Here is a 15,909-nt window from a genome sequence, read left to right on the forward strand (position 1 = left end):
CTGTGCCTTGGTTCATAGGGAATTAAAAGTTCTGAGATTTAAGGTGGAGCTATTCCTAAGTGTGCTTTAAAATGGTTAATACAATTTAAAAATCAGTCCAGAATTGAGACTGACAAAAAAAGAATAAATGTTTCTGAAGAATTGACAGACGGCAACAAGGCTGTGTGTAATGCGCTGCCTTTTCTTTGTGCCAGTCTGGCTGAATAATTTTGCACTAATTATAGTCTTTGTATGTTCTGGTGGCTAAAGACTATAGTTGAGTTGCAGTAAAAAAGTTGTGAGGAAATTAAAATGTGTAACAATTCTTGTTGTGTTAAAAGATAGCAATGCTTTAATTTTGGAAAGTCTCCTGAGTTTGAGGAAACATGACTGCACCACTGACTTGACATGCTTATCAAGGCTAAGACTAGAGTCAAAAAGTAACACCCATGTTTCTACAGCTTGTTGCTTTGTTGGAAGAAAGGGGACCAAGATTATTTTGAATGTTCGTACTGATTTCAGGAGGTCCAATGATGAAGACTTTGATGGGGAGGTATTGTTGAGTGTAATCTGCATAAAAGTGCAAGTTGATATTGTGTTTTCCAGAGGGAACATACACTGTATATTGAAAAGAGGATGGGGCCCAGAATGGAACCTTGGGGAACTCTACACAAAACCATAGCTTAAGAGCGCATAGGAGTTTTATTTATTGGAATGTGTTCTTAGGGCATTAAGTTGATTTATTCTTCAAGGGTTCCAATTGTATCTATATGGTCACGCTAGGACTCGGAACCGTCCTGTCCTCTAGGATCCTCATCTCACTTGTCCCTGTGTTCGATCTGCACTTTGTTGTACGTCGCTCTGGATAAGAGTATCTGCTAAATGCCTGTAATGTAACATAATGCATTAGATGTGATTAGGCACCCAGTAAAAAAAATGAGAAACTGGAGTCATTTGCAGCAGGAAGTGTGAGCCTGATCTCCCATCAAGATCTACAGTATATTACATTTGGGCAATGACCCATTTTTACAGTTCAGCAGGTTATTTGCATTACTGTCACCTTCCTGTCAGCTTTGACTGGGCCTCTGACCTCTCATTAACAATGCGTTTCGGCCCACAGAACTGCTGCTCACTAGGTGTTTTTAGTTTTTCGCATCATTCTCTGCAAACTGTGTTGTGCGTGAAAATCAGCAGACCATGGCCGTTGCCACAGTGTATCAGTCAAAACACGGGAGGAAGCAGGACTTCTTTTAACCAGTTTAATGGCTTGTGGTAAGGATAGGGTTTGGATGAGGGTATGTGTGTGTGTGGTCTAGAGGAAAACAGAATATACAACAATCAGCATAAATATCCAGTTACACCCAGAGTTGCAAAGGCAAGACCAAAATAAACTGCAATTATCCTGCCTAAACTGTGTAGCAAGTGGCTTCTTAAATCAAATAGCAAATATAATACATATACACACCATTTCCTGGCTATATATGGATTAGCTACGAATACAGGAATAAACATACTCAAACGATACCTAAATAGCATATCACTCTGCCTTATAGAAACCGACATTGACATTCTCATTCTTGTGCAAGTTAATTGCAAGTTAGCCAGCATGTAGGTATTACACCATTGGTAGCCACTCAACTTATTACAAATACTAAATACAACACATGGTGTGAATTTCGTCCAAACTATACACGTTACAATGTGCATAAATCGCATCAAGCGTCATATTAATAAACGAAATCACTCATTAACGATAATAACGTTACGTTGTACAATCGCGAATTAAGCTACGGCATTCGGAATGCTTCACCGAATATAAACAGTAGGATTGGTTTTAAACTAACTAACACAACAAACTAAACAACTAAATACCAACTATGCTAAACTGGTATTGAGCTAAAACAATAATACACAGGGATGTCTTAATAGCGGCTCTCTCCAAACTGGCTGCCTGACGCCGGGCTACTTTCAAGCGCGTTGATTGGCTGAGGCAGCAGACAGGTTTGTGATCAGAGCATGGTAGTCTTGTGAAACGGCAACAAGCTCAGACACAGTCTTACTCATTAGACCCTCTTGAACAGTCACTTTTATCACATTTATTCCCCATCCTGACATTTGGTCTGAAAAACTGCTGAACCTCTTTACCTCTGCATGCTTTCATGCATTTAGTTGCTGCACATGATTGGCTGATTCAATATTTAAAGTTGCTGTTTGGGTCTACCTAATAAAGTGATCACTGAGTGTAAGTTGAAACGCCTGCAGCAGGAATCTGATCCACATTTTCAATCAGTGTTATGTTATTTTATAGGTGAGTTGAACTGGGGCAAGGTCAAACATTCTGAATTGAAAATTTCAGAGGCATGTTTCCTGAAGGTTTTCCTGCCAAGGTTCTCGTTAACAGAAGGGAAGGTGCTGGTATTTTGCCGTTTCAATGTTTACAGACTCTCACGCGAAAAAGAGCACCCTTTGGTATATATTACAGTAAGAAATCTTAGTGAATGTGGTGGTTTATGTAACTAAAATATAGAGAAGGCACCAATGTGAGTATACAGGCCATTATTCATTTTTACGGCCACCTTAACATATACTCTTGGCTGTGTCAGACTGTTGAAAGATCAGGCATTGTTTCTATGCTTGGAAGCCCATTGGTGTCCTGCCCCTTGGCAAGAGAGTGATTAGCAGCTGTCTGGGTCCATCACGAGGAAAGGGTCTGCTGTTTTTCCGAGCCACAGTAGTCATATGTTTAAGGTCCATTCACAAGTAGACCCAGTACCACGACCGGAGTGGCTTTGGTAGTGTGACTTTGGGACGAGCGTGGAAAGTCCTCCATTTTTATGCAAATTGCACCAGCATGTTCTCTTTTTGAGGCATGCTTTTCATATGTGTGTAAAATGACTACGTGGCAATAGTCGGAGATTGGTTTGGTAGATGTTCACTACTTAACGGTACTTTACCATCATGTTTTGTGAAGGAAAATCACATACCCCTTTCTATCTGTGTAAGTATGTTTTTAATTACAGTTTCTGTTTATGTCATGTGTATTTATGGCAATAAGGCTGGCTGTAACTGATGTGTCATTTTGAGCTTAATCTGTTGTCATTGGTTCAATCTAATCTCAGCTAATATAATATTCTGTATGCACTTATTGTCTAATACAGAATATTGTACATCTATAGACTGTATGTTAATGCCAACATTTCATTTATATTGGTATAGTTCTATATATCAAGATGACTTCCTTTTTTACTCTCTTTTAAAAATTTTGGAACGGAATGCAAATGTTAGCCTGCTTCCGCAATGGAAATTGTAATTGATTCAGGAGAACATGGAATAGCATGCCTGTCCTTCAGACTTCTTGCTTCTAGCCAATCTACCATTGGACCTGCCACTGTGCTGCCGCAACGCAGCTGTCCGTTTTAGCAGTTCTGCCACTGTACAAATGTTATGTTTTCTGCCAACAGACGCCCTCTGAGGGATGCTATAGCCAGTTATCCATAAATATTCATATAGTTGGGCCTGCATAGAACTAACTGGGACTTACCTACAGTAGGTGGACATTTACAGTTGGGTGTAGTGGTTCTGCCAAGATTAATGGGGGTGGCCTGCATTGAAGGGACATTGAATCATAACAAATGTATTCTGTGGAAGCCCCTGTTCAGCATGAAGTGACACTTTTTTATAAGTGAATACCACTTATAAACCAAACAGATTCACTGGCTGTATATGTACCGATAAGTACAATGGCATTCTGAAATAAAATAGGAAAAAAACGTTTTTACTTCCTCTTTCTGAGCTGCCTTTATGTAAACACACCCTTTCTCCCAAGACAACTGAATCAGCAGGATGTATACATAAAAGAAAGCTCTAATGGCTGAACACTACTGGTGTGATGCTCTCTCTTAATCTGGATTTTCAATGGGAGGTTCTTGAAGGTACTGTAAGGGGCCGGTGTGAGTGATGACCGGCTTGATATGCAGTGACTTTATGTAGATTATATAGACTTTATATAGATTTGGGAAAATATGAAACCTTTTTAACTTGCAGTGGTGTCCTCTGGGTGCCTTCTTAGCTTGGGTGGATCAGTAAAGATTGATAGCCCCTGAGAAGGTCCTATCCTCTGTTAAAAGTGCTGCATATAGTTTCTCTAGCAATAGGTGGTTATGTACCATTTATTTTTTATTCATGTACCTATTTTTTAAATTGAGAGAACTGAAAGAAAAATGAGAGCCTTACACTTTTCCCCCCAGATATTTTCATGAGTCACCGTGGTCAGCCCGTGGATCAGGCTGGTTACACTGAATGTGGGTATTTTGGAAACATGTCGGGGAGTGCCTTCTCCACTATGTCCACTGAGCCTCTGTTCCATCCTGACAATCAGCTGCAACAGGTCAGTTAAATCTGTTGCCCAGTAAATTGCCGTGTGTGTAAACTCTGACCTATTTTCTAATCTAAGTGCGTTTTTCCTTTACTCCAAACTGTAACTCAGAAGTTAGCTTAAAGTATGATTTTGAAATAGTGCTTGTTTTACAGTCATAATTGATAGTGTATTGGTAAGCGTCGGTAAATGTTTTGCAGGCGAGCCTGCCTTCGACCGGAAGCAGCAGCAGATTGTCTCAGCCATCCTTGTCGGATTCTCTGTCGGACCAGGGCTATCACCGGCAACCTTTGACCTCTGAGATGGCTTTCAACACCAGCAGCATCGCCCCCGAACCGAAATACAAAGCGCAGTTGGACTTTGGCCCGCACACCGATTACCAAACTCATGGGCTGGCCGCAGGGGAGGTGCCGTATGGACAGCAGCCTTACCCGAACACCACCTCCATGGCCTCTGTGAATATGGCCCCTGGCCCTCAGGACAGCCCCTTCCTGTACCCTCCTCCGTGCCATAAATACAGATACAACTCAACGGCGGCGTCCTCAGTCATCACTCACACCGGCTCCATGATGAACACCCTAGTGCCCGACCCACACGATCAGGGCTACACCACAGACCTATTTACGCCGGGCCCATGTGTGTCCGTGGGGTACGCCCCCATGCCTGCTGCTCATATTATCCCAGCCCTCCGCAGTTCCCAACCCGCTTTCCCCACACCTCAGCACTCAGATATGGGCGTCAGAGGAAAGTACAAGCAGAAGACATCCGGGGTGAAGACGGTGACAGCGGCACCACCTACTTCCCCTCTCCAGACCAGCTGCTTAGCTAAGCTGCTTTCTACTGGCACACAAGAACGTGCGTTTTGACCTTTCTCCCTCTCTGTCCCTTGGGCGTGCGTTTCCCTGTTAATATTTAATTGCCATTTGCTTGCCCGGCCTCATAAAGTTACATTTTGTAACTCTGTGCTGCTTTCTACATTAATAGTTTTTACTGTTCTTAGTTTATTGGGGGATAACCACTGCTGATTGTCTTGTGACATAGGCTTATGTGGAAGGCAAGAACAATGGATAACAGAAAGCTTGCTGTAGTTACAGTATTGCATGGTTACTTATTTCATTGAGTTTGTCCAGTTTAGAAATGAAAACTTTTATATGCTGGCAGTATACACTCAGTGAGCACTTTATTAGGAACACTCGTACACTGACTTATTAATGTGACTATCTTATCAGACAATCATGTAGCAGCAGTGCAATGCATAAAACCATGCAGATATGGGTCAGGAGCTTCAGTTAATGTTCACATAAACCATCAGAATGGGGAAAAAATTTGATCTCAGTGATTTCAACCATGGCATCATTGTTGGTGTCAGATGGGCTGGTTTGAGTATTTGTGTAACTGCAGATCTCCTGGGATTTTCAAGCACAACAGTCTCTAGAGTTCACTCAGAATGGTGCGAAAAACAAAAAACATCCAGTGAGTGGGCGTTCTGCGGATGGAAACATGGAAACGCCTTGTTGATGAGAGGTCAATGGAGAATGGCCAGACTGGTTCGAGCTGACAGAAAGGCTACGGTAACACAGATAACCACTCTGTACAATTGTGGGGAGCAGAAAAGCATCTCTGAATGCACAACACGGCGAACCTTGTGGTGAATTGGCTACAGCAGCAGAAGACCACGTTCAGTTCCACTTCTGTCAGCCAAGAACAGAAAGCTGAGGCTGCAGTGGGCACAGGCTCACCAAAACTAGACAGTTGAAAAATGTAGCCTGGTCTGATGAATCTCGATTTCTGCTCAGGTATACAGATGGTAGCATCAGAATTTGAGCCAACTGCATGAATCCATGGACCCAACCTGCCTTGTGTCAACAGTGTGGTGTAGTGGTGTGGGGAATGGCCACAATGTACCCATCTTCAAATTGCTACTTCCAGCATGATAATGCACCATGTCTCAGACTAGTTTCATGAACATGACAATGCGTTCAATGTTCTTCAGTAGCCTTCCCGGTCACCGGAACTGAATCCAATAGAACACCTTTGGGATGTGGTAGAATGGGTGATTCACAGCATGAATGTGTAGCTGACCAATGTGTCGCTGCAGAATTTGCGTGATGCAAATCATGTCAACATGAAACGGAATCTGAAAGGAATGTTTTCAACATCTTGTGAAATCCATGACACAAAGAATTGAGGCTGTTTTGAGAGCAAAGGGAGGAACTACCCAGTATTAGTATAGTGTTCCTAATAAAGTGTTCAATGAGTGTATGTTCAAAAGTGGTAAATATAGGAAAACTGGCTAATCTTAATATTATAATGCTGTACTAACTGAGTATTGAGGATTGTTGTGGAATTGTTTTCACACCATTTTATGAAAGCTGTTTATTGTCAGAATGGCCCAAGGAAACTGCACCGGATTGCTTACTGATAAGCTTGCAAGAAAATGATCAATCTCAGGGTTCCAGTGCAAACTTGAACTCAATTTCACATTCACACTTTCACATTCCTGATAAGGCTAACTATAGTTTCATATTTGTCTTTTTATTGTTTAGGTAAACCAACACCAGGATTCGACCCAACCTTAGTTGAGGCAAAGGGTCACTGTTCAGTGTCTCCTAACTCCCCAGTAAGCATCTAACTTTTTACTTCTCTGCGGTTGTTTTAGTTTGAATGAACAGTTTCAGATCAATGTTAGATCAGTGGGCATGGGTGCTCATTTTAGCTGCATATTTTACCTGATGAGTGTCATTACACTCAAATCAAGATCACCAGTCCTTCAAAATTTGAATGTGGCAGAGCAAGAAGTCAGATTTACATAATCCAGGACTAGATTATTGTTGAGTAAACCATAAAGCATCGAGATAATGAAAAGTGTGCTCAGTAAATTCTTTTTGTATTCTTTTTGCAGAGTGGCAGCATGAATATGGGTGGGGCCTCAGGTCAGATGCAGCACAACACTTCCTGTTCTTCTGGGATCCCACTGCCACCGCTGCACTGCCAAACTGCCCTCCTGCCCCCCGGGGAGCCTCTTGCTGGCTCCTCACGTGGCTCCACCGTGTCTGCCCTGCTCACTCAAGGCTCCCTGCCCTCACAAACGCCCCTTCTCATCCCTAAGACAGAGAAACTGTCCCCCGTCCACATCTACGGCAGCGACAAAAACAGTTTAACAGGTTTGTAATCATAGCGGCTGAATGCAGAAACTTGAAGACTATGTATTAATGGTCATAGACAGTACAAGTGTTTTAATTCCAAATTTGTAGCTTTTGTATTTCTGAGGCCCTCACTGTAATTTCAGTTCTTCTTTTTAAATGAGTTCTTACCCACATGGCTTGGAAAATATTAATACATCTGTGAGAGTGGGTCCTTTCTGCATTTCGATTTCCAATCTTTCTTCAACAGCAATGGCTGCCTTTGAAGATTTGTGTTCAATTAACTGAGGTTGAAAGGCAACATATACAGTGTTTATGTTGTTACATTAACATATACCGTATTAGTTTATTGAATACATGGCGGTTTCCAGTGATATTATTATATTTGTTGTTGTTTTCTGGGACAGGAGGCTGCAGATATGGACATTTATTTCCTATAATTTCAAGCAAGCATTGTCAGCAGAATTTGTGTGTTGCTGAAAGACCTTTACTCCACTATTTCCAGCAGGTTTCCCTAGGAACTCAGGCCAGATATCTCCCACAAACCTCACAGAGAAGAGTTCCAACCCACAGTCCCCACACTCCTTCCCTGGACCAGCCAAGCTAGAACCAACCAAGGTGACTCTGCTCTACCTCTGTAGACCTTCACATGAAAATAATCATTTTGATGGGTGGTGCAGAGGCAGTGATATGCTTTGATTTGGTCCTGACCTGAAGGAAATTCATATTATATACATACACTCAGTGATCATTTTATTAGGTGGACCTGTACACCCGCTAGTTAATGCAAATATTTAATCAGCCAATCGTGTGGCAGCAACTAAATGCATAAAAGCATGCAGATGGGGTCAAGAGGTCCAGCTGTTTTTCAGACCAAATGAATGTGGAAGAAATGTGATCTAAGTGTCTTTGACCGTGGAATGATTGTTGGTGCTAGACAGGGTGGTTTGAGTATCTCAGAAACGGCTGATCTGGGATTTTCATGCACAACAGTCTCTAGAGTTAGCAGAGAATGGTGCGGAAAACAAAAAACATCCAGTGAGCAGCACTTCTGCAGATAGAAACATGTTGTTAATGAAAGAGGTCAGAGGAGAAGGGCCAGACTGGACAAAGCTGACAGTCTAAAAAATAAGTCCAAAAATACGTAAGAAAAATGTTCACATATGTACATAACAGATTGTATCTGATAAAGAAATTGTATTTTACCCAGACAGTTATGAAGTAATATTTTTGATTGGGCATCACACTGGCTTTTACCAGGCAAGATAAATGTCCAGCATAGCAGATGATATGCAGAGCTTAAAGTTCTAATTCTTTCAGACTGAGACCAGAAGAATAACCCACATCTCAGCAGAGCAGAAGAGACGGTTCAACATAAAGCTGGGATTCGACACGCTGCACAGCCTTGTAACCACCCTGAGTTCACAGCCCAGCATTAAGGTAAGGTTAAAATTTGTATCGGTTAAAAGTTTGTTGTTTGTTTCTGCTATTCTTTAGGCCTGAACAGTAGGCTCTTGTTTCATTATCAGTATCATATTATGTATGTTTTTAATATGCTCGAGGTATAGTAGCAGAGGGGAGATGGTAATTCTCAAAAATGTTTCCAGTAGCTTCTTGGAAAAAAGTATTCTCTTTTGCATGTAGGTTACCGCATTGTATTTTTCTATGGTCTGGCAATGGAGGTGAAATTATTGTCCTCATAATCTCACAGAACCCTCATCATTTTCATATTTTGTGACCAAAGATCACAGAGGCTCCTGATATTTCCAGTTTATTATCTGGCCATTTGTGCAATGGTTTAGATTAGAACTTCAACCTGGGTCTTATTTTCATACTGATTTCCATCATTCCATCATTCCATTGATTGTTTCATTATCAGGTTTTTAGTTTTTTTAGAGGGTTTTTTTTTCTCCAATGCGAGTAGCTTCACAACAGCTTCTATGGAGCATATCAAGAAACAGGTTAAATTTACCTCAAACAGGACCAGTTTATCTAATGTGAAATTTTTAATTTATTTGCCAAAATTGAAAGTAAAATTAATTCAGTTTCAACTTGCAGAATTGACCTACTGTACCTACCTATTCTGTGCACATGAAAATTAAATTTTGCTCTTCATCTGTTAATCTAGTTCAAATAAATATGGGCAGCCATCAAAGTAAAGAGGCTCAACAGCATAATAATAGTCTGATGAATAATCGGCCATTGCATTAGGTTTTGGATTTGGATTTTCTATGTAATCCTATAAAAGTGAGACACACCACTGTAAGCAATACATTAGGTATATATAAGTATGGTAGATTAGTTCTACAAGTTGAAATGTCATTATTTTTATTATGCAGATAAAAATAATTACTCACCTAATTGTGCAATTCAAGAGAACTGGCTGTATCTGATGGTAGTGAATTAATTACTGTATTGTTAATCATTGAAAACAGATTGAGACCAATAATCAGTTTAAGGGTAAATTTTCCACCTTGTCAGTTTTCAGCTCAGCAGCCACCACTGCTTCCTGAACCAGGGTGGTAAAAGAATTAGTGAAATCAGGTGGTGTAGTGCATGGTTGGAACAAATACTACAGACACCGCGGCCTGCAGGACCTTGAGTTCAGTTGCGCTGCTATGAAAAATTGGAATGTTGATGTTCCACTAGGGGCTACGTCTCAAAACAGTATAGTCTATAATAGCTTCATGTTGAAGGTACACAGAGATTTCTTTAGAATAATCGGTTTGCAGGTAGACTCCCATGTCTGTTTCTGCCCACAGATCAGTAAGGCCACTACCTTACAGAAGACCGCAGAGTACATCAGCAAGATGCAGCAGGAGCGGTCCCAGCTGCAGGAAGAGGCCCAGAGGCTCCGGGAGGAGATTGTTAGCCTGAATTCCACCATCAAGTAAGACCCACACCCTGTGATACAATGGGCCTCATGCAAGAACCACTCGTACGAACAGATTTGTTGTCAAATAGCTTAAATCGCTTAAAACGAGTGCTTTAAGAGAACTTGGCGCATTCACCAATTTTCTTATTTAGATTTTTGACTTCGGTAGGAACAACATTTATGAGTGGTCCTGGCCCATTGTATGAGTCATGCAAATAAGAGCTTTGCAGTGCATGTGAGCGCAGCTCGCCTGGCACACAGAACTCAGATCAAACTTTCAAACTAGGTGATGCATATCAAATATGAATCAAGATTCAGAAACTGCATTGCTTATTTCACACCTCAAATGTTTTCAGAAATGTGTTTTAGTGGACTGTTTAGGAGGAAAAAAAGAGAACGTTTATCAACGGTCTGAAATGTTATTATCTTCTGCCAAAAATGAATGAATAAGTCTATCAAATCTCAGGTATCAGTTGTCCCTTGTTCTTGTTAATCACATTGGCCATCTGTCCAACAGAGCCCACCCAAAAGAAAAAATGTAAGAGAAATGTATGATAAGAGTAGGAAAATGTTCTTGCATGAGGCCCAATGTGCTCTGCCACTGCACATGCTACAGTATGATACTCACTTCTGAAGATGGCTGATTCCATATGAATTTCAACATTATTCCCAATGAATATTCCCATTCTCTCCAATTCTCTCCCAAAGACCCTCAGCAGTCACTCAATAAATAATCAATACTAAATCCCCATGTAGTGGGACGTACAGTATATGTGCTTTGATGTTTTCAGGATAAAACGTCGGCTTTATGTAGTATTGTTTTGGCAGCACTGGGCAGGGGTCCCTCACAGCAAGAAGGTCCTGGTTCCTCTGATAAATTGGCGACCTGTCCAGGGTGTATTCCTGCATTTTGCTGAATGCATGCTGGGATAGGCTCCAGCACACCCTGTGACCCAGGAATACGTGGGTTATATATTGGATGGATAGTATTTATTTTATTCCTTTAGTTATTTGTATAGCTTAAAATGATTATTGTAATTTCTCAATGTCTTAAATTCATTTTACAGCTCATCTTAAGCTCCTCCTCATTCTGTTCTGTCCACCTACACATTTTCCTCAAGTATCTCTCAAACACTTGACCATTAATGACATTAGTGGAAGTTTTGAAATTTGTTTTATATGCTTATCAATCTACTTGAGCTCACCACAAATCTGTTGAAATTCTTCACATCGACCAATATCCACACTTCAGCATGTTTTTTTCTTTAAATACTCTTTTTAGTCACAAATGTTCATGTGTTTTGATTACTTATACCTGTAGTGATTTTTTGTAACATACTGTTTTTAGTCTTTAGCCAAATATGCGTTTGATTGGAAGATGGAGTATGTTTCTACATTGGCGATATTGATATAGGTTCACTTGTATGCAAATTGGCATTTGACTGGCAATCCGTAAATGCAGTCCCTGTCACGCTCTGTGGTAAATGAGGCATTTCTTTTCCTTGCTCAGCCTGTGCCAACAGCAGCTCCCCGCCACTGGAGTGCCAATCACACGACAACGCTTCGACCGCATGAGGGAGATGTTCCGGGACTATGTCCGAGCTCAGACGCTGCAGAACTGGAAGTTCTGGATCGTATCCTTCTCATCTACTGTTAGCAAAGGATCGTGGGAGCCTTGATAAGCCTTGAATGGCATTTACACAATCATCTGGCTGTACTCGCACTGCTGCTGAGGTGTTAGGTACCGTGTAAAATAATCACTTAGGAATATACTGAAGAGGATTCCAATGGGCAACATTATTTGCACATTATTTGTACACAGAGAGCTTGTAAAGTGAAGGTACTGAAGTCCTTATATCTATCAGCAACAGATTATGTTTTAAACTAGATTTTGAAGTCATTTACGAGAGGGGGTAACACAGATTGTGGTCTCATTTAGAAATACACTTGACTTCTCTTAATTAATGGTGGTTGAAATTAAAAGTGGTCCACCTCTCAAGGCAATCCTTCATTACAGCACCCCTTTTGGGGACTAATTAATAAAAATGTATTTGGGACTACATGTATTATATCGTCTTTGGGACTAAATGCATGAAAACATTTTTGGGACTAAAAGCATTATAACGTCTTTGGGATCAATGTATTAAAACGTCTTTGGGACTAGAAGCATTACAACATATTTGGGACTAAAAGCATAAAAAAGTCTTTGAGACTAAATGCATTCAAACATATTTAGGACTAAATGCATTAAGACCTCTTTGGGACTAAAAGCATTAAAACACCCTGCAAAGCCATGCTCCTTAATCCTGTGCTTACCCAGTTCAGCATCATCATCGAGCCCCTGTTTGAGTCCTACAACGGCATGGTGTCCACAGCCAGCATGGAGGACCTGTGCCGCACCACTCTGTCCTGGCTGGACCAGCATTGCTCCCTCCCAGCCCTCAGACCCAGTGAGCATGGCCACACACAGCCTGAGCCGCATCTAACCAGGCTGCACATTCACACACAAATATGAGCGTTAAAGTAGCAATCTATGATTTCATATGAATAAATTCCATATTTCAGACATATTTCCCCTGGCATATCTCTAACTACGACCATTTGCGTTGTTTAATTTCATTTCTGTCTATACACATTTTAAGCTAGTGGAGGGCCTGTCACTCCTGCCCTGTATGGAAATGTATGCATGGAAACCAGAGAAAGCTATGGAAGAAGCGAGTGTTTCGAGTGCGGAGATGTGTAGTTTGTGTAGTAAGTACTTGCGGCACTAACGCAGGAGACTTTGAGTGGCATAAACACAAGAGGAGGAAGAGTTTGAGCACAGTTGTCTTTGTATGCAATTACTTTACAACAATGGATGAAGTGACGGAAAAAAGGAAACCACACCACAATCAGAAACGTGTGAGAAGGCTGTATGTTGCAGGGAATTATGGGAATTGAAGTGTAGAATAGACCTGTTATGACCGGCAGACACCATGGGTGGCCACTAAATCCACCAAAACCGCCGAAATCGTAGATTGCAACTTTAATAAAAAGACATTTTGATATGCTGAATCATTACGTGATAGTGTTATAATCAAAGCACTTTCAAACTTATGGAGTAGAGCCCTTGCCGTAAAATCTTAAAGCAAGCTCTGAATATATTCACTAGAGCCTTTCTAAAGAAATGACACAGAGGGTTCCACAAAAATAATTCCTAACCCCATTTTGTGCAAGTTTGCCCCCAGCCCTCATTGGGTTTCACAATACAGTAAACCCTTAAAGAGGGCAGAAAACATGCAATCCTCCTCCCCCATCGAGAACAATTCTCTGTCCACAATTGTGGGTGCAAATAGCCTGAAACAAAGGCAGATTTAAGGGAGAGCTAACCAGGTTACAAATTCATACACAAATATCGGATACAAGCATGGATTTCCAAATGTTGGGAATGACCTTTGGCCCAACGGTCAGGGGGCCCTTAAAGAGCCGCAGCAAACCCCACTGCGGAATGCATGCTCCTTTTTTCGGTAATGCATGGGCCCAAGAGGTGATAATGCCCATGTCTATGTACATAATGATATCGCAAAATCTCTTCAGAAGCCAGGAGCAAATGTCTTTAGGCAACATGTAGCCTAGTGGTTAAGATGCTTTACTGGGACCCAGAAGGTTGGTGGTTGGTGTGGCAACGATAAGATCTGCCCTTGCAAAGAAATCCTGATAATGAAGACACACACTGCTTTCTGCTGTTCATCAGAGAGACAACTCAGCATTTCTCAAAAGAGAAAATTAGGTTTTATCCATATCTGTATTTGGAGAGATTCCCATATTCATTGGACACAACATCAATTGCTGTGGGCTTAAGCTGCTTATCACTCTAGCAGCTGTATTAGTAACTACATAATGCTTTAGGATATGGAAGAGAGGAACAGGGCCAGGATAGAGCATATACAGTATTGTGCAAAAATTTGGGCGCCCCTAGTCAAAAAGCCTTTTACAATTAATATCCAAGTAAACAGTAGCAAACCTGACCTCTAAATGGTGCAATGTTAAACATGACACATTTCTTAACATTTTTACTTTGATTACTTTTTATTTAAATTTTTTACAGTTTCAAAATAATAAAATAAGTAAAAGGTCCTGTACAAAAGTTTGGGAGCCCTGTCAGTTAATACTTTTAACTCCTCCTCGGGCAACTATAACAGCATGTCTTTCAATTCTCGCTTTTGGATTTTTTCCACATTCTACCTGGCAGAACACCTCGACCTGAGAAATATTCTTTGGCCTCCTTGCATGTTTGAAATCTCTCCACAGATTTTCAATAATATTCAAGTCTGTGGACTGTGATTGCCATTCCAAAACTTTCGTCCGTCTTTCCTGGAGGTACTTCATGGTTGATTTTGAGGTATGCTTTATATGATTGTCTTGCTGGAATGCCCAACCTCTCTTCAACTTCACTGTCTTGAACATTACCCTTGAGAATTTCTTGATATTTAGTGGAATCCATTCTTCCTTCCATCAGACTATATTTCCTGTGCCCCCAGCTGCCACACAACCCCAAAGCATAGTGGATCCACCTCCAAGCTTCACAGTTGGCAAGGTGTTCTTCTCCAAACATACCTTCTTTGATGGTGGCCAAAGAGCACATTGTTCCAAAAGGCTTCAGGCTTCTCAATGTTTTCTTTTGCATATTTCAGGTGCTTCATTTTGTGTTGAGGTTATTCTTCCTGGAAGTAATGTGTGGGTTCTTCTGAGCATTTCTCACCATGTCTCTGGCCATTCTATCTGAAATCTTACTTGGTCTTCCAAACCTTGCCTTGACTTCAACTGTTCCAATTATCTTCCATTTTCTAACAGTGGAAGTAGGTAGTTAGGTAGTTTATAGGTACATTGAGAGAGTTTTTGTAGCCTTCTCCTTCTTGGTGGAAATCTTCATTCTGAAATCCTTGCACAACTGTTTAGGGGAACCCATGGTTGGATACGTTAGGAGGCATGGAGTTACTTCAGAATAAAAAGTTCAGCCCTGGAATTATACTCACCTGACTCATTGAAGCCCTAATGAGTAAATCACCTGGGTCTGGGCCTCAGTAAAAATAAAAAATTTTGAGGTAACAAAGAATAATCAAAAACGGATTCCCAAGCTTTTCCACAGGGCCTTTTTCTTTCATTTATGAACAGAAATAAAAAATTTAAATAAAAAGCAATTTTGCTTTAAAATATGCAGAAAGGTCTCATGTTTAACTCTACGATTTTGAGATTCATTGTAACACACATCTAAACCAGGGGTGCCAAAAAAATTTCACCCCACTGTAGATATAGAAAAATATTGATATACGTAGAGTAGATAGTGTCGATGTAGAAAAGTGGATACATAAATAGTGGACCTGCAGTTCATGGGCGGATGAATGCACATCGGTACAATGCTTAACGAATTCAGCGTCATTGGAGTGCCGACTCAAGCAATGAAAGGCACCTGATTGCTTCCTGGAGCTGTTTTATGGGTCTCTCACTATAAAACCTCATAAAATACAAGAGCAAAGTTCCCATAGATGGCATAGTAG

General features: G+C 40.9%; 1 protein-coding gene across 1 annotated transcript in view; it reads left to right on the top strand.

Annotated features, from left to right (window-relative positions):
* LOC133133071 (carbohydrate-responsive element-binding protein) overlaps nucleotides 1-15,909 on the top strand; it is a 39,875-nt gene that overhangs the window by 21,010 nt on the left and 2,956 nt on the right. Inside the window, exons 8-16 of the mRNA XM_061249043.1 lie at nucleotides 4,227-4,366; nucleotides 4,555-5,209; nucleotides 6,901-6,974; nucleotides 7,257-7,518; nucleotides 8,003-8,115; nucleotides 8,818-8,937; nucleotides 10,260-10,387; nucleotides 11,883-12,006; nucleotides 12,693-12,822. Of these exons, the coding sequence (XP_061105027.1) occupies nucleotides 4,227-4,366; nucleotides 4,555-5,209; nucleotides 6,901-6,974; nucleotides 7,257-7,518; nucleotides 8,003-8,115; nucleotides 8,818-8,937; nucleotides 10,260-10,387; nucleotides 11,883-12,006; nucleotides 12,693-12,822 (1,746 nt within the window). The remainder of the gene's footprint in view (nucleotides 1-4,226; nucleotides 4,367-4,554; nucleotides 5,210-6,900; nucleotides 6,975-7,256; nucleotides 7,519-8,002; nucleotides 8,116-8,817; nucleotides 8,938-10,259; nucleotides 10,388-11,882; nucleotides 12,007-12,692; nucleotides 12,823-15,909) is intronic.

Source organism: Conger conger, chromosome 7 (genome assembly GCF_963514075.1).
Source record: "Conger conger chromosome 7, fConCon1.1, whole genome shotgun sequence".
Taxonomy (NCBI): Eukaryota; Metazoa; Chordata; class Actinopteri; order Anguilliformes; family Congridae; genus Conger; species Conger conger.